General features: G+C 39.3%; 1 protein-coding gene across 1 annotated transcript in view; it reads right to left on the bottom strand.

Annotated features, from left to right (window-relative positions):
- CDH8 (cadherin 8) overlaps window positions 1-21,784 on the bottom strand; it is a 386,699-nt gene that overhangs the window by 145,312 nt on the left and 219,603 nt on the right. Inside the window, exons 6-7 of the mRNA XM_027119709.1 lie at window positions 17,455-17,642; window positions 11,991-12,244 (exon numbers count right to left, since the gene is read on the bottom strand). Coding sequence (XP_026975510.1) covers window positions 11,991-12,244; window positions 17,455-17,642 — 442 coding nt within the window. The remainder of the gene's footprint in view (window positions 1-11,990; window positions 12,245-17,454; window positions 17,643-21,784) is intronic.

Genomic DNA, 21,784 nt, shown 5'->3' with positions numbered 1-21,784 from the left:
AAAGTGTATTCTGTTGTTTTTGGATATAGTGTCCTATAAATATGAATTAATTCCATCTTGTTTAATGTGTCATTTAAAGCTTGTGTTTCCTTATTTATTTTCATTTTGGATCTCTGTCCGTTGGTGAAAGTGGGATGTTAAAGTCCCCTACTATTTTGTGTTACTGTTGATTTCCCCTTTTATGGCTGTTAGCATTTGCCTTATGTAGTGAGGTTCTCCTATGCTGTGTGCATAAATATTTACAATTGTTGTATCTTCTTCTTGGATTGATCCCGTGATCATTCTGTAGTGTCCTTCTTTGTCTCTTGTAATAGTCTTTGATTTAAAGTCTATTTTGTCTGATACGAGAATTGCTACTCCAGCCTTCTTTTGATTTCCATTTGCATGGAATATCATTTTCCATCTTTCAGTCTGTATGTGTCGCTAGGTCTGAAATGGGTCTCTTGTAGACAGCATATATATGGTCTTGTTTTTGTATCTATTTAGCCAGTCTATGTCTTTTGGTTGGAACATTTAATCCTTTTACATTTAAGGCAATTATCAATATGTATGTTCCTATTACCATTTTCTTAATTGTTTTGGGTTTGTTTTTGTAGGTCTTTTCCTTCTCTTGTGTTTTGTGCCCAAAGATGTTCCTTTAGCATTTGTTGTAAAGGTGGTTTGGTGGTGCTGAATTCTCTTAACTTTTGCTTGTCTGTAAAGGTTTTAATTGCTCCATAGAATCTGAATGAGGTCCCTGCTGGGTAGAGTAATCTTGCTTGTAGGCTTTTCCCTTTCACCACTTAAATATGTCCTCCCACTCCCTTCTGGCTTGCAGAGTTTCTGCTGAAAGATCAGTTGTTAGCCTTATGGGGGTTCCCTTGTATGTCATTTGTTGCTTTTCCCTTGCTGCTTTTAATATTTTTTTTTTAAATTTTTGATAGCTTGATTAATATGTGCCTTGACGTGTTTCTCCTCATATTTGTCCTGTATGGGACTCTCTGCACTTCCTGGACTTGATTGACTATTTCCTTTCCAATGTTAGGGACGTTTTCAACTATAATCTCTTCAAACGTTTTCTCAGACCCTTTCTTTTTCTCTTTTTCTTCTGGGACCCCTATAATTGGAATGTTGGTGCATTTAATGTTGTATCAGAGGTCTCTGAGACTGTCCTCAATTCTTCTCATTCTTTTTTCTTTATTCTGCTCTGCGGTAGCTATTTCCACTATTTTGTCTTCCAGGTCACTTATCCGTTCTCCTTCCTCATTTATTCTGCTATTGATTCCTTCTAGACAGTTTTTAATTTCATTTATTGTGTTGTTCATCCTTGTTTGTTTGCTCTTTACTTCTTCTAGGTCCTTGTTAAACGTTTCTTGTATTTTCTCCATTCTATTTCCAAGATTTTGGATCATCTTTACTATCATTACTATGAATTATTTTTCAGGTAGACTGCCTATTTCCTCTTCATTTATTTGGTCTGGTGGGTTTTTACCTTGCTTCTTCATTTGTTGCTTATTTTTCTGTCTTTCCATTTTGCTTAACTTACTGTGTTTGGGGTCTCATTTTCTCAGGCTGCACGTTCATGGTTCCCGTTGTTTTTGGTGTCTGCCCCCAGTGGGTAAGGTTGGTTCAGTGGCTTGTGTAGATTTCCTGGTGGAGGGCACTGGTGCCCGTGTTCTGGTGGGTGGGGCTGGATCTTGTCTTTCTGGTGGGTAGGGCTGCATCCAGTGTTGTGTTTCGGGATGTCTGTGAACTTAGTATGATTTTAGGCTGTGTCTCTGCTGAAGGGTGGGGTTGTGTTCCTGTCTTGCTAGTTGTTTGGCATGGGGCATCCAACACTGGAGTTTGGTGGCTGTTGGGTGGAGCTGGGTCTTAGCATTGAGATGGAGAATGCTGGGAGAGCTCTTGCCGATTGGTATTACATGGGTCTCGGTGGTCTCTGGTGGTCCAGTGTCCTGAACTTGGCTCTTCCACCTCAGAGGTTCAGGCCTGACACCAGGCCCGAGCACCAGGACCCTGTCAGCCACATAGTTTGGGCAGCCATCCTGTCACGGAGTTGCCTGAGGGCTGGGCATCCTGTCGGGGGCTCCTCTCCTTGGGTCCCGGAGACGCCTGAGGGGTGGCCTCCTGTCAGGGGCTTCCCAGTCAGGTGCAGTCACCTGAGGGCCAGGCGTTGGGTCTGAGTCATGCAGGGCACTGGGCGCTAACCTTCTCTGCTCCCGGGCGCAGCATTGGGAGGTTCAGCCAGTGTCTGAGACCCAAGTTACGGCTTCCATCAGGTTTATATCTGAGCCCCAGGTTTATGACTTCAAGATTCTTTCAACTTTTTTTCTTTTTCTCTGTGCTCAGTCTACTTCCACTTGCTCATAGGGGGCCTGCATTCAGAGGCCTCTCCTCCTGGACTTCAGACCAGAGTTTCTCATCACTTTGATAATTTTTGATTATTGTTAGTCAGGTTTACCATACCACACTGGTTAACATTTCAGCTAAATCAATTTGTCGCTTTAGCATTTGCATCTAAAAATGTAGAACAAATATATATTTGCCTAAGAGAAGACACTGTAGTTTGGAGGTAACGTGGGTTTGGAGCTAGATGACTAGCAGTGTGAAGTTGGGCAAATTACTCCACCAGTAAAGAGGTTCCGTGCACTTGTCCGTGATGGACATACTCGGGGCAGATGTCCCTTTAAGGAAGGATGCCAGAGCTGTAGGATGAGCGGGCAGGGGAGACCCTCTAGATAGCAGGTCCTTAGAATCTGCCTCTTTTGCAGAAATTGTCCTCTCCAGGAGTTACCTGGAGATTAAGCCAGCAGAGGGATAAAGGCCCTACCATTCTGGCAGGACACAGGACTCCTCTGATGATCAATACTCATCCCACTGGGTTGGGCCAAGGCTTTGCTGGGATCGCACTGCAGTTTTACTGTTCCCTAAGTCTGCCTGCTTCTGTCCCCTTCCAGTCACAGGTGCTGCCCTCTAACAAACAGTTTGCACTTCAAACTCTATCTACTGCCCAGGAAAACAACCTGCAACCAATGTGTTTAATGGGGATAAGAATACAGGTAATTCATAGAGTTATGAGACATATGTGAAGGACACTGTGCTAAAACATTAAATAGGCATGACTGAAGATCCACAAAAAATTTCCAGTATTACTCATTAAATATCTACTCTTGGGCTTCCCTGGTGGCGCAGTGGTTGAGAGTCCGCCTGCCGATGCAGCCGGTCCGGGAAGATCCCACATGCCGCGGAGCGGCTGGGCCCGTGAGCCATGGCCGCTGAGCCTGCACGTCCGGAGCCTATGCTCCGCAACGAGAGAGGCCACAACAGTGAGAGGCCCGTGTACCACACACACACAAAAAATAATAATAATAATAAATCTACTCTTGTATTGGAGAATGCATGTTAGAGTTTGTTGAACATACTCCAGCAAGTCTGTTCCAAGTGAAATTCTATTTCATGCCACTTCATGCTTTCAGAGAGAGAAATGCTGTTGTGCAAGTCAGAGGTTTTGAAGGCACTGAACTGCAGAGGCCAGAGTCTGGCTAAGGCAATCACCAGCCTCAGTTCTAAAAAGTCTGTATCATAGTCATCACTGAGGCCTGGAGAACGGAAAGGGCAGGTAGAAATACAGGGTATTATGAGAAATTCATGCAAGAAACAAATATATTCCCCAGTCCAAGAGAGTAAGCATCTCAGTCTTTTTCAGGATGTCCTTTCACAGTGTGTATGGTAGTTATGGTGATTTTCCCCAAAGCTACACTAAATGAAGCCAGATTTTTCTGGCTGACTCAACGTAAGTGCACACTGTCAGGTGCCCCATGAGAAATAACGTCCCAAGGGTTCTAAGGCAAGCGTGGGGGACATCAACCCCATCATATACAGCTGGATTCTAATAAAAGAATTTCTTTGACTACTCCAAGTTTAAAAAATATTTTTAAAACCTTACCTTTAGGGAGTTTGCTAGACAGAATAAGATCCTGGAATTATGTGAGAACCAACTATTCAACTTACTGATGAAAATCCAAGCTCTTACCAGTCTATTGTAGGAGATGACAAACTCTTTGATAAAGTAAATATCTTAGGCTTTGCAGGTCATACTGTCTCTGTCACAACTATTCCAATGCAGAGTGGCTGTGTTCCAATAAAACTTTATTTTTAAAAAATGTGGGAGGCCAGATTCTGCACACAGGCTATAGTTTGCTGACTTCTGGCCTCATGCAATAGACTTAAAGTATTCACTAGTCATGGGTCCTCCCTTAAGTAGGTTCTATGGACAGGAAAAGGGGGCAACGTATATTCTACTACACAAATAGGAATAAGTGTCATGATGTTTGCAATGCTCTGCAATGCTTGATGCATTAGAATCTAGAGTACAGACCAGCACAGAAGCCTGAATGTCCTTTACATCAAATGTTTCAGATTCTCTGAAAAATTACAGAAAGTTCAAAGGCTAAATCTCTCCTTCTTAAAGAGTGCAAAGCCCCTGAGCCAAGTAACTCATCTATGAAATCCTGGTGCAAAGAAACTTGAGTTCAAATTGATCTGGCTGCCCTGTCTTTAGTCCCAGTGATGTTCCTTAGAGCCCAGTTAGGGAGATGCTGCTCTTGGAGAAGGGCAGTGTATATTCTAGTTTCCAAATTTAACAGGAATTAATGCACTTTTATATTATAAAAATATTTTGCTGTGGCAAATTTATAGGAAGATACAATAGTGAGCCAACTGCAAGGAAAGATGCTGTTTAGAGCCACTAATAATGAAATAAAGCCCTTAGTTATGAATCAGTTATATATTTCACTGAACTCCAACTGTTTCTTTCTCACTGTTTAATTTCATTCTAGCTTTTGTTATTATGCCTAAAGAAACCATTTTAACATTTTCTCCCATGCACTTCGAGTATCAAAAATTCCATCTACAAGTTTTCAACTTTTGCCTCTAATTGCTCTACCGGTTGCTCTAACTGCTTTAATAAATAATATTATCTGAGTTCTGCTAGTCCCAGAATTCTAAAGTCCCTGCATCACATATTATTTATTATTCCTTTAAGGGAAAAAAGGAGTCTTTTTTCTACCCAAAGCTTCTCTTTATAGTGAGAGAGAAGGAGGAGGGAGGAAGGGAGGGAGGGAATAAAAAATGAGAGAAAATTATATACATACAGTCCACCCTCCAGATTAATACTAGGTTCTCTAGAGTGTGAGATATTTCCACTTTAACATCACTGGATATCTGTGGTTGCTTCTACTGCAATTCCTTAGACAACTAGGAGACCTCTTCCTCTATGTGACCCTGAAGTTCCATAATCTAGTTTTGTTTATCATTTTCAGATAGCCTTAAAGGTCAGTTAGATAAATGTGAAAGCCTTGAATTTAACATGGCTATTTAACCAGCCTCCTTACTATAGAACAAGGTCCATGAGGGCAGAGGATCTGTCTTTATAGAAATTCCTTAGGAAACCATAGATTAGATAGATACAGATATAGATATAAATATATAGATATGGATATAGACAAGTCATATGTGCCATAGAATACAATATATAGTATATATAACATGTTTTATATATATATATATATATATATATATATATATAGTAATGTGAAAGAATGGCCATGTGACTAAATGAATATATGACTTAATACTAATCACTATCAGCTGAATTAGCAGTACAGTGAGTGTTTTGGGGAAATGACTTGGAAAAGCTGGTACTGTTGAATTGGGAGACAAATTTTAACTGGCTAAGAGTGCACAGGAACTAAGTGACCAAGTTTTAATTGTGTTAAAAAGACTCAGTCCGTGTACTAGACCCTTGTACGCTGTTGGTAGGAATGCAAAGTGGTGCAGCAGCTACAGAAAACAGTATGAAAGTTCCTAAAAAAATTAAAATAGAACTACCATATAATTCAGCAATCTCACTTCAGGGCATTTATTCAAACTAACTGAAATCATATTAGCACTCCTACATTCATTGCAGCATTATTCACAATAGCCAAGATGTGGAAACAACCTAAATGTCCATCGACAGATGAATGGATAAAGAAAATGTGGTGTACAGACAGAATGGAGTATTATTCAGCCTTAAAACGAAGAAAATTCTGTAATGTGCGGCAACATCAATGAGCCTGGAGGACATTTTGCTAAGTACAAGAAACCAGCCACAGAAGGATATAATAGCATGATTCCACTTATATGAGGTATCTAAAAGAGTCAGCCATGGAAGCATAGAATGGTGGTTGCCAGGGGCTGGGAGAAGGGAGGAATGAGAAGTTGCTAATCAGTGGCTATAAAGTTTCAGTTACGCAAGACAAATAAGTTTTAGGGATGTGCGTATAACATTGTGCTTGCAGTTAACAGTACTGTGCTGTACACTTAGAAATCTGTTAAAAGGGTAGATCTCATGTAAAGTGTTCTTATCACAATTAAAAACAACAACAACAAAAAGACAAAGTCTCTGGGGGATGATTGCAAGATTGAGGAGAGAGTCAATCGATACACAGTTTATTCGCCGAACAATTGCCAGGTTTTCTACAGTATGAAGCATTTTCACTGTAGCATCATTGGACATCAGGAGTATAAGAAGTGTTTTCAGGAAAAGAGCTCATTAACAGCAAGCCTGGTAACTGAGGCGAATTATAAAAATGCCAGAATACAAGTAGGAAAAAAAAAAAGCAGTGTCTTGTGTTGAGTGGGCACTTACATTCAAGAGAGGAATTAGGGCAACAGAGCACTGTGGCCGCCACGGTCATGTGTCAGCCTGCTTCACCTGCTGAATGGCCATTATTCCCACTTTGAATTTAAGCAGCTCATGTAGTCTTACTCACGGAGAATGCTTTGCAAAAAATAAATAGGAAGCAACTATCTAAAAAAACAGTCACATGCCACTCAAAGCCATGGTGAAATCAAATATACACTTGACATGACTTTATTGAGAGGAAAAAAATGAGCCATAGCAGGTTTACATGAAAGCACTGACCTGTATTTAACACTTACTCTGTGCTAGGAAGTTTCACCTTAAGGATAAACAATTTGCTCCCTCAAATGCCATTTCAGAGTGTCTATCACAAAGTACCGACTCAGTAAACATTAGCTGTCATCATCCTACACACCTCATGCAAAATACCAGAACATAGCAAAGCACGCACAGACATAGTCATCAGTGGTAAGAAGAAACCCGGGTTTAAACCCTGGCCCCATACCCCGTGCTATGTCAACATGCACAGGAAGCATCTTTTCAGAGCCTCAGTCTCCTCCATAACGCTGGAATCATACTGACTACTTCACAGGTGTCTTTTGTGAGAATTAAGTGAAATGATACATAATAGAAACTTAGCACAATGTCTGATTCATCAAATAACAATAACGTTGTTTTTTCCTTTACCTCCCTAATCACAATTTGGTTCACAACCAATAGTAACAAACCCATGCAAAGGGGCTAGACTGATGACAAAGGAACACTCCACCCATACTCTGGTTAATTCCACAGACCTGATATATGTATGCTTCTTTTTCCTGGTATGCATCCTGGACTGAATGAGACCATTTAGAGAATGAATAGTTTATTATTTCAATTAAATCGGTCCTGCTAATTCAATGCAGTCTTGTTTATAATAGCCAAGATATGGAAACAACCTAAGTGTCCATCTACGGATGAATGGGTAAAGAAGATGCCACACAAACATGTACACGCACACAACGGAATATTTGTCATCAAAAAAGAATGAAATCCTGCCATTTGTGAAAACACAGACAGACCGTGAAGGTATTATGATTCGTGAAATAAGTCAGAGAAAGATAAATACTGTATGATTTTACTCATATGTGTCAACTGAAACAAACTAATGAACAAACAAAATAAAATAAAAACAAATTCATAAATACAGAGAATAGATTAGTAGCTACCAAGAAGGGAACAGGGTTGAGGAGGTGAAATGGATGAAGGGGATCTGCTGTATGGTGATGGATGGTGACTAGACTTGTGGTGGTGCTCTCTCGGTAGTGTATGCAGATGTTGAACTATAATGCTGTACACCTGCAAATTATATAATTAAAAATAAACAAACACATAAAAGAAGATTTTGAGGAAAAAAATTGGTCCTGCTAAGCCATCACAACACGTAGAGACACAGTTTGAGTCACAGAGATCATAGGGAAAGAAAGGGAGTGTGACAAAGGAACAGAAAGCAGGCATTGCACTGCCAGAAAAAAAAAAAAAAAATATATATATATATATATGCACCACAGTTCCATTCTTGACTATTTGTATGACAGTGGGCAAGTTAGTCTTTTCACCCTCGGTTTTCTCAGCTGTTAAGAGAGTACACATATTATCTCATAAAGGTGTTAGGAAATGAACTGAATACATTTAGCACATCCCTGCCACATAGTAAGCACTCACTAGTAACAATATTCATCACAGTAGCAAGGGCAAATTAGACTAAATGATGTTAATTAGACGATTTAGCATGTAACTGTTAAATAAGAAAATAACAGGTAATTCTGCACTGTCAGCAACCTTGAGTAGAAGGATCTCTGCTAAAATGACTACTAGGATTTTATTTTTATTTTATTTATTTATTTATTTATTTATTTGGAGCAGAGAAAGATTTATTGCAAGGTGAAATGAGTACTAGGTTTTTAATTTGCATTTAAGATATGAAATTTATGGTGGCTTTATTAGTTGGTAGTGTTAATAGCTCCAAAGATGATATTATCCGAAAATACAGATGAGGAAGCTGAGTCTCAGAGAATTCCAAGAGACCAGCTGTCTGACTGGAAAGTAGGAGTGACAGGATTTGAAATGCAGTCTGCTGTAGTTTCAAGATATGGCATCTTTTAAATAATTTACACAATCGTATTCTGTATTACTGAGAGGCATATGGTACTGAAGAAAGTAGCACATGCTTAATTAATGTTCCTGGAAGGGAGACGGTAAGACCATGAAGTTTGCCTCTGTGTCACTGTCTGTTTGCCCTGATGGGCTTATACAGACATAGGTATAGATACAGATATGTTTATACACATAGAAATAGGTTTAGTTTTAAGAATTTTAATATACATGATATTTTCAGCTTGACAATGTGCTCTCAAAAGAAGCTGAGTCTTAGAGGAAGTTGACCAACCAATTAATGACTGCATGTTTTAACATGGCAGATGCCACAATAAATGCCTATTTCTTGCTGGATGGCAAGGTAAACATTCCCCTAAAAGATGCGTACATTCTTGTTAGCATATAAAATACAACAGCCCTAAAGACAAAATCATGCTTTGTTATTTGTTACTTGATAGTTCCCTGAATATCTGTGTCCTCTAGTTCTGTTTAAAAAGGTTAAATGGTTCTAAGTCTGTCTGCTAGACTTATAAGGAACTATGCACTGCTCTGGCTAGTCAGGAAATTTAATTTTCTAAACAAATTAACCAATTGTGCATCGATAGAGGAAAGCTGCTCTCCATAACCCAGTTGGGGGACAGGGGTTGGGGGAGGGACAACTGCAAAAATGCAGAACTGATACTGAAAAATGCAGTTGGTGATTCTTACATTCTAGATTCATTCCTATGGAGCCAGTCCACCTCCAGTCAGAACGGTGTGGGGCTCACTTTCTGAATAATGCATCAAAACCCTGTTGTAAATGATTTGAAACAGTAATCGCCCCTTCTTTGGGTGAAACCACATATGCCAAGGAACTAGCACTTGCCTGACATCTATCAGAGCTAGAGTATGCCTGTGTCATCAAGTGGTACTTTATCTGTCCATCCCTTCCTGGTAACACAGCCCCAGACCCCCTTTAGCTTGCCTGGAAACAAAATGCTTCCAAGTTGGGCAGTTGTTGCTGAGCAGCCTCAAGCTTCTTCTTCACCTGCCTTTTATGCCACCGACAATTATAAAAAATAACAATAGCAATAACAACAACGATCAACTACAGTGATAATCATCACTGATTCCCTGTGAGCTGGAATGATTATCAGTATATCTCCATTTTTACATCAGTCAATGGATAGATTATAAAATGGGCAAAAACAAGTGGGGAGCTATGAACCTGGATGTTTACCCACTTCTAACCAATCTGAGGTTAGTATTGGCATCAAAAGTTACTCAAACTTCATCTCCAGCTGATGAAGAACATGCTTTTGCACAGGAAGTCTGTTCCCACTGGTACTATAGATTCCATGTTTTGGGTGTACATGGGATTGCCCTGATATCTGAATCCCCATTTGCCCTGAGGGTCCTCAGCTTGGCATGCTCCTGGCCCCCTATGGGTTCTTTGCTGACAAGAGTAGAAATCTTGACAAGTCAAATGCTAAACTGACCCCATGGCTGGTCTCTCAGGCCAATCTTGTTTACTTTCTTCATATTCTCTCTTATGCTTGAAGATGTGAAGAAAGTGGCAATTGCTCTGTTCTGTGTTCTTTCAGAAGAAATGGAGTAACAATGGAAAACGGGGCAGATTCATTCATTCAACAAGTACCACTGTCTCTATTTATATTAGAATTTCAGTATAAAGCCATTTCACAACTTCACTATTTAGTCAAAAAATGGATGCCCATGTAAATTTATTTTTCTGGATACTTCCTACCCTTGGATTCAATACTTGTCCCTTTGATAGATATGATTTTCTTAGCCAAATAGAGGCCATTCTGTGTGTCCACAACTTGTTGAGTTCCTTTACAACAGAGAATGGGCCACTGACCATTCCTCAAATCCCCTTCTTAGAGGTTGAGCTCTTTTGAAGAAAGGAATTTTTTTTTTATATCCTTATGAGATACACTCTACTATCCTGAATTTAGAAATGACTTGTGTTAAAAACAACTTTTCCGGACCTGAAAATAATCCTTTTTTTGCCCAAACTCAAATTATTTGGGGCACTGATTATTCTGCTGGGTTTCACCTCCAGCCTCATAGTTTCAGCACCCTTGGGAGTATTGGGAGTTTAATACACAAAAAAGAAGTGAATAAGTAAAGCTTTCATAAAGCTCACTTGTCTAGAGTTTCCCTGAATAAAGTAATTAGAAAGATATCTGCCATAGGTCCCTGTAACTTAGAAATTGAATGACTTGGATATAAGCTGACATCTAACTCATAAATTAACTGGACAATTCTTTAAAACTGTATTCTTCTGTCTAGTTTTCTCTCTCTTTTTCAACAAACATTTCTAAAGCAATATTTGAAATCCACACTCAAACACATCATTAACTAACACTTCACCCTTGGAGACCAGTGGACAAGTTACAGATTTTCAGTGTTCTTTCAGAAGAAAGCTCTTTAGCCCGAGCATCTACTGTCATTTGGGTGACTGGCAAAGAGAAAAGATGTACACAGTTCTACAACAAGAAAAACCCAGAACTGAGCCTTATTTCTAAAACAAGGAAGAAAAACTTTAACAAGGGATTATATTTCTCATCCTGGAAAAAATTTTGAGCAGGGAAAGCATAAACAAAAGATATCTTTGAAATGGCAGAGAAAGGTTTTGTCTAAAAGGCACCGATCCAAACAGGCTGACCTATCAGAAATGCCCATAAAGTGGTAAAAAGATCATTTCAAAGCCAAACAGCGAACACAGAAATAAGACAGGGGGCCTCTTACTGTGTTGAGACAGTGATCTCATGCCTCTAAATTCTTATACATAATTCACTGTAACTGTCAAAGGAGAAAGAAAGAAAGAAAAAAAAACAGCAGTACTTTTCTAATGCTAGAAAAAAAACCCCACAAACAAGCAAAAACAATACCATATAAAAGATCCACCCAAATGCACTGCAAAATATACTCGATTTGGCTTTTTCATTGAGCCCTCTGAAAGCTTAGCATCTTTCTTCATCTTGATATTCCTGGCTCTGGGCATTGTATGCAGCTCTTCGCAGGTGTGTGCAACACACACACACAAGCGCAGTACATGTTGACCAAAATTCCTTGGTCATGTGAACATAGTCTCAAAGGCAGCCACACAGACTGCATACGTAATTACATTTTGTACTGATCTGCTTGTCATGCACTATAGCCAGTTTTCCTTTCAAAAGAGAAATACCTTATAGGACTGGAGGTGATGTCGGGGTCACGAGCGGTCACTTGCCCAATCACGGAGTTGAGAGCAGCATTTTCATGAACTTCGAGGAGGTAAGTCGGTGAAGAGAAGACTGGAGGCTCATCTGCATCTTCGACAACAATTTTGACTGTCGCCGTGTCTTTAAAGGGCCCCCTGCTGCTGAAACGCGGGTCAGTGTGGACATTGGCTGCCTCTACCTTCAGCGTATAGGATCTTTTGGTCTCAAAATCCAGAGGCTGTTAAGAAATGACAAAGATGAATGTTTCTCACTAATGACCACAGCAGCGAGAACAAATGAGTATAATGCTGATGGATGATCGTTATGTGCATTTAAGCCCATTTGTGAGCCTTAATGGGATCACTCTCCATTCCCCCAGATTCAACCTGTAAATTTTACAGGCATTTATTGATAGCTGTTTATTATACAAGCTCAGTGAATCTAATCCCCTACTGTTTTGTTTTGTTTTGCTCATTTCACTTGGAATTCACAAAATATTCACAGTCATGAATTGTGCCATCGAAATTTCACTTCAGACTCATAATAAAATTGTACTAGTGAAGGCATGATCTGCATACCAATCAGCCAGTTAATCGGGCCTCTGCTCGTCAGAGATAAGGCAGCATCGAACATAATCTCTATCTGGGAAGGATATTTTATCATTTCTGCAACAGTGTGTGAAACGCAAAGAACTAGAAATAATCATTGTTTAGTCCATGGAGACATTATAAAGCACAATTTAGCACTAATCCCAACAAAGAGTGTTTTCTTATTTCACTTCCAGAGCATCACTGCTTTACTGATCATGTGGCTAAAATGAGGCTTATTATTTTTTAGGGCATTCTTAGAAGGTCTCTATTATATGAGTTCTGTGCTGTGAAGCAGGTGGGCATATAAAGAAATATGTATACAGACGCATATCTACCTGTGTTTATATTTAGGATAGATGATAGATAGACAGATAGATAGATAGAGAGACAGACTGACAGACACGTAGGTAACTAGGTCTGGTGGTGACTTCCACCAACCAGTTAAAAGCAATTTGAAATTACCTCATTGCACCATTACTGAAAATATTTCTGACCTATTAATACCTCTTTCCTTAAAAGCCCCAGAGACTTAACTTAATGACCTATGTAAATAGAGGCAGGTAAAAGAACACAGTCCCCTTAAACAACCAGAAGGCCATCTGCATCAGAACCCTCACAGTCCAATTCTCTCAGCAAACATAATACTTCAGATGTCAAGGATGTATTTCTGTCAAGGTTCAAAGAGACAATTTAGATTTCCATGGCAATTCTTATAAGAAACTGAACTCTACATCTGCGGTGCAAATTTTAAAAAAATAAGCTGGAACACAAGCTAGCATTAGTGAACTCTTTCAGAACTCCTATACAAGCCTAAATATAGATTCTTATTTCAAAATTTTATGTTGATTCTTATATTTGAATTTCATTCTAATTGGACTTAGATTTTTTTGATATATTTTCTAATAAACAAGGCAGATACTCAATCCCCTGTCTATTCTGAAATTACTAAACACATGTACCCGTATGTACATGAATAGGCAATTCAACATCAACATTTTCACAATTTGCTAATCACCCCTACTGTTACAATTTTGTAATCTCAAATTCTTTACAAACGCTGTTAAGCATAAGAGATTATATTCTGCTTAATTCTTTGCCCAACTTAATGACAATCTACCAGAACACATCCTGGTGTCCTTGGGATTTTGTCAGACAAAAAAGAGGACCCATGAATTGCAGGAAAATGACTCCCTACAGATTGTTCTCTAGAGTAAAATACATGGGTTTTTTGGTGTCCAGATGTGTAGTATATGCTTCCAAGTTTATGAATAATGGTGAATAAAAATACAGCAAACAGCTAATTGCTTCAGTTTATAAAAGCACCTTATGGTAACAAAGAATAGCAGTTAATAATAACAACAAAAATGACATTGGGATTCATTAGCCAAGGAAAATGTGTCTCTGGGTTAGTCAATAATTGACTCAAGTATAGTTATACTGTACTGTATTTAACACACGAGTTTTTAAATACTTTGCAACTCTTAATACTGAGCTCCATCCAGGTTTAAAGTGAGTGTTACTCAGCAGAGTTAAAACAGATGCAGCCATTTTCTTTTCAAAATTGATTTTTAAAATTGATTTTGTATATAAAACTATATCCAGAAAATTCCAGGTTCTCACTTTCAATACCTCCCCAAAAGGGGATTTTAAGAGCATGACCATTGGAAGCACATCCCTGGGTAACATGACAGAGAGAGTCAGATAGTAAGCTTGGAGTCATGTCATTGTAATGCTGATCAAGACAGAGGGCAAAATTATTGGCTCCTGACAGTGTGACCTATTATCTATCTTCTAATTCATGAATCAGCAAATCCGTTTTAAAATTAATTTGTACTACTTCATGGCAAGCATATAAAGAACAATGTTGAACAAAATACTCATGATGAAGATAAAAAGGTATTTCTCTTTGCAAATGCCCATGTCTGTAAAATACTGAACTGTGTTCTACATTTTTTAATGAATGTAGTTGTCACAATAAGAAATAAATATGGAAAATGTACAGAATTTTTCACATTTACCACACGCACACAAATGATCATGAGCAAAAGTAGTCACAGATTGCAATATGGAGAGACATACCATGCTCCTGGATTGGAAGAATCAATATTGTGAAAATGACTATACTACCCAAAGCAATCTACAGGTTCAATGCAATCCCTAACAAATTACCAGACACTTTTCACAGAATTAGAGCAAAAAATTATACAATTTGTAGGGAAACACAAAAGACCCTGAATAGCCAAAGCAATCTTGAGGTAAGAAAAAGGAGCTGGAGGAATCAGACTCCCAACTTCAGGCTATACTACAAAGCTACAGTAATCAAGACAGTATGGTATTGGCACAAAAACAGAAATACAGATCAATGGAACAGGATAGAAAGACCAGAAGTAAACCCACATACATATGGTTACTTTATCTTTGATAAAGGAGGCAAGAATATACAATGGAGAAAAGACAGCCTCTTCAATAAGTGGTGCTGGGAAAACTGGACAGCTACTTGTAAAAGAACGAAATTAGAACACTCCCTAACACCATACACAAAAATAAACTCAAAATGGATTAAAGACCTAAATGGAAGGCCAGACACTATAAAACTTTTAGAGAAAACATAGGAAGAACACTCTTTGACATAAATCACAGCAAGATCCTTTTTGACCCACCTCCTAGAGTAATGGAAATTAAAAAAAAATAAACAAATGGAACCTAATGAAACTTCAAAGCTTTTGCACAGTAAAGGAAACCATAAAAAAGATGAAAAGACAACCGTCAGAATGGGAGAAAACATTTGTAAACGAATCAATGGACAAAGGATTAATCTCCCAGATATATAAACAGCTCATGCAGCTCAATATTAAAAAAACAAACAACCCAATCCAAAAATGGGCAGAAGCCCTAAACAGACATTTCTCCAAAGAAGACATACAGATGGCCAAGAGGCACATGAACAGATGCTCAACATCACTAATTATCAGAGAAATGCAGATCAAAACTACAATGAGGTATCATCTCACATGAGTCAGAATGGCCATCATCAGAAAATCTACAAACAACAAATAATGGAGAGGGTGCAGAGAAAAGGGAAGCCTCTTGCACTATTGGTGGGAATGTAAATTGATTCAGCCACTGTGGAGAACAGTATGGACGTTCCTTAAAAAACTAAAAATAGGGGCTTCTCTGATGGCGCAGTGGTTGAGAGTCCGCCTGCCGATGCAGGGGATACGGGTTTGTGCCCCGGTCCGGGAGGATCCCACATGCCGCGGAGCAGCTGGGCCCATGAGCCATGGCTGCTGAGCCTGCGCGTCCGGAGCCTGTGCTCTGCAACGGGAGAGGCCACAGCAGTGAAAGGCCCGTGTGCCACAAAAAAAAAAAAAAAAAAAAAAACTGAAAATAGAACTACTGTATGACCCAGGAATCCCACTACTGGGCATATACCATATTTTGGACATGTGTCCAAAAGACACATGTACCTCAATGTTCATTGCAGCACTATTTACAATAGCCAGGTTATGGAAACAACCTAAATGTCCATCAACATTTAGGTTGTTGTGGTACATATATGTAATGGAATATTATTCAGCCACAAAAAGAAATGAAATTGGATCATTCGGAGAGATGTGGATGGACCTTGAGTCTGTCATACAGAGTGAAGTAAGTCAGAAAGAGAGAAACAAATATCGTATATTAACTCATATATGTGAAATCTAGAAAAATGGTACAGATGAACCTATTTGCAGGGCAGGAATAGAGAGGCAGACGTAGAGAACAGACGTGTGGACATGGAGGGGAAGGGAAAGGGAGGATGAATTGGGAGATTAGGTTTGACATAAATACACTACCATGTGTAAAACAGATAGCTAGTGGGAACCTGCTGTATAGCACAGGGAGCTGAGCTTGGTGCTATGTGATGGCCTAGTTGGGTGGGATGGAGGCGGGGAGGGTGGTCCAAGAGGGAGGGGATATGTGTACGCATATGGCTGATTCACTTCACTTTGTGGCAGAAACTAACACAACATTGTAAAGCAATTATACTCCAATTTTTAAAAAGCCATATATTCTTTGTATTATTTATGGAGATGTTTCTTTCTCCAATGGTAGCGCCACACCCGGGAAAAAAGCAAAGATGAGCTTCATTGACCACAATGCTTGGTCATTTGATCACAGTTAGGAGCATCTAATAATAGCAGGGTGGGCCCTGTCCTTCTGGTGCCAGAACTAGCCAGAATAACTGAAGCTGACTACTTTGTCTGTCTTTGAGTTTCCCTAAAAGCAGAGCCTGCAGTGAACACACAGGAAACTTGAATGCATTTTGCAGAGATATTCTAGGAAGCAGGAGATTAGAAATGGGGAGAGTTCTATAGAAAAGGATGAAAAGCCATTGAACTTGCCACCTCTATGGGCTTATGAGGATTATTCCCACTGAAAATCCTCTAAGGAATCATAAACAATATGCCTCACAATAATTTCTTCAGTGAATAGGAACTGTCCACCAATCTTTGTCCCTCATTGCTTAAAGGTTGCTTTCAGAGTGTTGGCTTTCCTACATAGGTGGATGCTCTGGACAAGAACTGAGCCAGTTCCTGCAGCTCATGGAAAAACACTGAAACACAGAGAGGAAAGAAATGATGGGTGAGATGGGAGGCTAGCACCACCATGGTCACCGTTCATCGAGGTTTAGCTGAAATATAAAGTAGGACTAGAAGATAGGATGTGCAAAAAGCACTCACTTTTGCACAGCTTAAGAAGGCAAACCTCCTCCAGTTGTAAGATTACGTCAGGAACTCCACCCAACCCCTACCACCTTCAACATTCAAGTTTCAAAGAGGTATTCTGAAGACGAACAAAACCTTCCTGAGCTTACCTTTCTCAGTCTTATAATGCCATCCTGGGCCTGGGCATCGGAAGTGATTTCAAACAGTGCTGTTCCGTCTCCATCAATGATGTCATATGACGACTGTGCATTTTCACCAATATCCTGATCATTGGCCTTCACCCTCCCTATGGCAGTGCCAAGAACCACATCTTCTGGTACTGAGAAGTGATACAGACCTTAGGAAAGAGGAGAGACACTGAGCACTGCACATATTCCATTCTTCATTCATTCATCTAACAAATATGTATTGGGCACCTCTTTTGCTCTGGCTACTTCTGTATAGATACTACCAATACAGTGATGGGAAAGACAAAAACATCCTTTCCACTGTGGAATGCACAGTCTTTTAAATGAGCCAGAGACAAATGTTCCCAGAAGAAGCAGTGATCTCTCTTTGAAACTCTTCTGAGTTATGGGACTTATTCAACCATATGTTTACCAAGTACATATTTGGAGCAGAGTTATATCAGGATATTAGTGAGTCTATGTGAATGTTCTTTCCAATTTGCTGTATAATCACATTGGCTGCCCTTGGGGATATTCATTGTTGCCCAACAGAAAATATTAAGCTAATTTCAGCACAGATAGATGCAATGTGTAACACACTGAAAGTCACTTTTGAAGTTACCTTTATATTTACAGACTTATAGACCATTTTTGATAAAATCCAATTACCAAGCTTCTGCTGTGCCCTGCAGCAAGCTGTTCGGACACATGAAACACTCCTCTTGTTACTAAAATTCTCCTTGCTCTGAAGACCAAAAATCCTACCCTCAAAACTCTCTAGGCAAAATACAGTTACAGTGTATGTGGCTTCCCCTATGGGGGCAGGAAAACGTGTCTACTTAGTGATATTAGTTCCATTTTTATTCAGATCACTTTGGCTGTTGTATTGGTGTCACTCACTTTCACTGGTGTAGGGGAAGTTGCCGGTACCCCAACCCCGTAACCCCTGGCCATTACCACTTCAGTCACACCTGCCTCACAGCCAACTGCCAACTCTTGCATTTCTTTGCTGAGGGTTTCCTCTGGACTTCAGAACCCGTTTTGTCCATTGCCTGTCAGTCCAGAGCTATCAGAAAATTAACACCCCCAGAGAAGCAGCCCTCAAAGGCTCACGCAACTTAGTATATAAAATTCCAGGCTCCTTGCCCTCTCTGGCAGGATAATCTTACGCTGGTCCTTTTCTTTTGTTTATTTACCCTGCTCCAGAGTTTCCCCAGTGGAATGATGCTCCAGTCACCCCAGTCATCGCTGGCTTGATAACGCACACTGTCAGCTTTCTACCTCCTCTCGCTCACAATTCTCACTTCCCTGCTGGCGTTCCTTGGGATCATCTCCAATATAAACTACTTATTATCAAATCCTTGTCTCAGTGCCTGTTTGCGGGAAACCCAAACCCAGACAACCAGGAAGTTGCAGTCCCACTGCAACAAGAACAAGGGAAAATAAACATTCGATGAAACATAAACCCAAAAGGAAAAATTATATCTGGAGAACATTACCTAATTCTAGTTTGAACTCAATCACTGAGTCCCTTGGATAAACTAAAGCTCATTTTTCCCAGTATAACAAGATTACTTTACATGATGGGCGAGGTTTTCTTCTAGAACTAACACACTTTTATTTAATGAAGAAGTTAAAGTGTCTCTTGAAATCATAATATGTGACCCGGGAACAAAAATGTTTTCCAAACAGTTTTGCCGTAAGAAAGGCACCAAAAATCATCGGTCTAGCACAAGTCTCCCAATACCCTCATAATTGGTGTAATGATTCCATTTCCTTCCAACTTTATATTTCAGATAAAGTTTTCAGATGACTCCTTGAGGTGTGCTTATTAAATAATAAGACAGCAAGGGGCTCACCTTGCTACTAACCCTGCATCAGGAAGCCTTGGGAAACCAAGCCAATGAAACGTTTCTTTATCCACTTTTACTCTTCCTACTCTCATCATCCCTTTCAGTGGGATCGTAGTTAATCGATATTACCTCTAAGAAAGGGAACACTTGAAACTTATCTGCCACCACTCAATTGAAACAATCATTTTGTGAGAAAGAGGAGTTGCATGTTAGCGCATTAACTATAATGGCAACTGAAAAGAAAACAAGAGTCAGGGGAAGGATGCAAGAGATGACGTTTTTTATTTCAGTCATTTGGTTTCAAAGGTTGGCATTGTTGTCTGATTTATGAATGGCCAGATGTGAAAATTCTAAAATTCTTTAAAAAAAAGAAATTTTTTTAACATCATTATTGGAGTATAATTGCTTTACAATCGTGTGTTAGTTTCTGCTTTATAATAAAGTGAATCAGCTATACATATACATATATCCCCATATCTCTTCCCTCTTGCGTCTCCCTCCCTCCATCCCCTCAAGGTGGTCACAAAGCACCAAGCTGATCTCCCTGTGCTATGCGGCTGCTTTCCACGAGCTATCTATTTTACATTTGGTAGCATATATATGTCCATGCCACTCTCTCGCTTTGTCCCAGCTTACCCTGCCCCCTCCCCGTGTCCTCAAGTCCATTCTCTAGTATGTCTGTGTCTTTATTCCTGTCTTACCCTAGGTTCTTCATGACATTTTTTTCTTCTTAAATTCCATATATATGTGTTAGCATACGGTATTTGTCTCTTTCTTTCTGACTTATTCACTCTGTATGACAGACTCTAGGTCTAACCACCTCATTACAAATAGCTCAATTTCGTTTCTTTTTATGGCTGAGTAATATTCCATTGTATATATGTGCCACATCTTCTTTATCCATTCATTCGATGATGGACACTTAGGTTGCTTCCATGTCCTGGCTATTGTAAATAGAGCTGCAATGAACATTGTGGTACATGACTCTTTTTGAATTATGGTTTTCTCAGGGTATATGTCCAGTAGTGGGATTGCTGGGTCATATGGTAGTTCTATTTGTAGTTTTTTAAGGAACCTCCATACTGTTCTCCATAGTGGCTGTATCAATTTACATTCCCACCAACAGTGCAAGAGGGTTCCCTTTTCTCCACACCTTCTCCAGCATTTATTGTTTCTAGATTTTTTGATGATGGCCTTTCTGACTGGTGTGAGATGATATCTCATTGTAGTTTTGACTTGCATTTCTCTAATGATTACTGATGTTGAGCATTCTTTCATGTGTTTGTTGGCAGTCTGTATAACTTCTTTGGAGAAATGTCTATTTAGGTCTTCTGCCCATTTCTGGATAGTTGATTTTTGCAACTATGTTCATCAGTGATATTGCTCTGTAGTTTTCTTTCCTTGTGACATCTTTGACTGGTTTTGGTATCAGGGTGATGGTGGTCTCGTACAATGAGTTTGGGAGTGTTCCTCCCTCTCCTACATTTTGGAAGAGTTTGAGAAGGATAGGTGTTAGCTCTTCTCTAAATGTTTGATAGAATTCGTCTGTGAAGCCATCTGGTCCTGGGCTTTTGTTTGTTGGAAGTTTTTAATCACAGTTTCAATTTCAGTGCTTGTGATTGGTCTGTTTATATTTTCTATTTCTTTCTGGTTCAGTCTCGGAAGGCTGCGCTTTTCTAAGAATTTGTCCATTTCTTCCAGGTTGTCTAATTTATTGGCATATGGTTGCTTGTATTAATCTCTCATGATATTTTGTATTTCTGCAGTGTAAGTTGTTACTTCTCCTTTTTCACTTCTACTTCTACTGATTTGAGTCTTCTCCCTTTTTTTCTTGATGAGTCTGGCTAATGGTTTACCACTTTTGTTCATCTTCTCAAAGAACCAGCTTTTAGTTTTAGTGATCTTTGCTATGGTTTCCTTCATTTCTTTTTCATTTATTTCCGATCTGATCTTTATGATTTCTTTCCTTCTGCTAACTTTGTGGGGTTTTTTTTTTTTGTTCTTCTTTCTCTAATTGCTTAGGTATAAGATTAGGTTGTTTATTTGAGATGTTTCTTGTTTCTTAAGGTAGGATTGTGTTGCTATAAACGTCCCTCTTAGAACTGCTATTGCTGCATCCCATAGGTTTTGGGTCATCATGTTTTCATTGTAATTTGTTTCTAGGTATTTTTTGATTTCCTCTTTGAGTTCATCAGTGATCTCCTGGTTATTTAGTAGTGTATTGTTTAGCCTCCATGTGTTGGTATTTTTACAGTTTTTTTTTTTCCTGTAATTGATATCTAGTCTCATAGCGTTATGGTCGGAAAAGATACTTGATGTGATTTCAATTTTCTTAATTTTACCAAGGCTTGATTTGTGACCCAAGATATGATCTATCCTGGAGAATGTTCCATGAGCACTAGAGAAGAAAGTGTATTCTGTTATTTTTGGATGGAATGTCCTATAAATACCAATTAAGT

This window comes from Aethalodelphis obliquidens, unplaced genomic scaffold, assembly GCF_003676395.1.
Source record: "Aethalodelphis obliquidens isolate GAN/ISIS:26980383/991018 unplaced genomic scaffold, ASM367639v1 scaffold20, whole genome shotgun sequence".
Taxonomy (NCBI): Eukaryota; Metazoa; Chordata; class Mammalia; order Artiodactyla; family Delphinidae; genus Aethalodelphis; species Aethalodelphis obliquidens.
The sequence above is the reverse complement of the archived record's forward strand: the minus strand, read 5'-3'. Positions and strand labels throughout refer to the sequence as shown.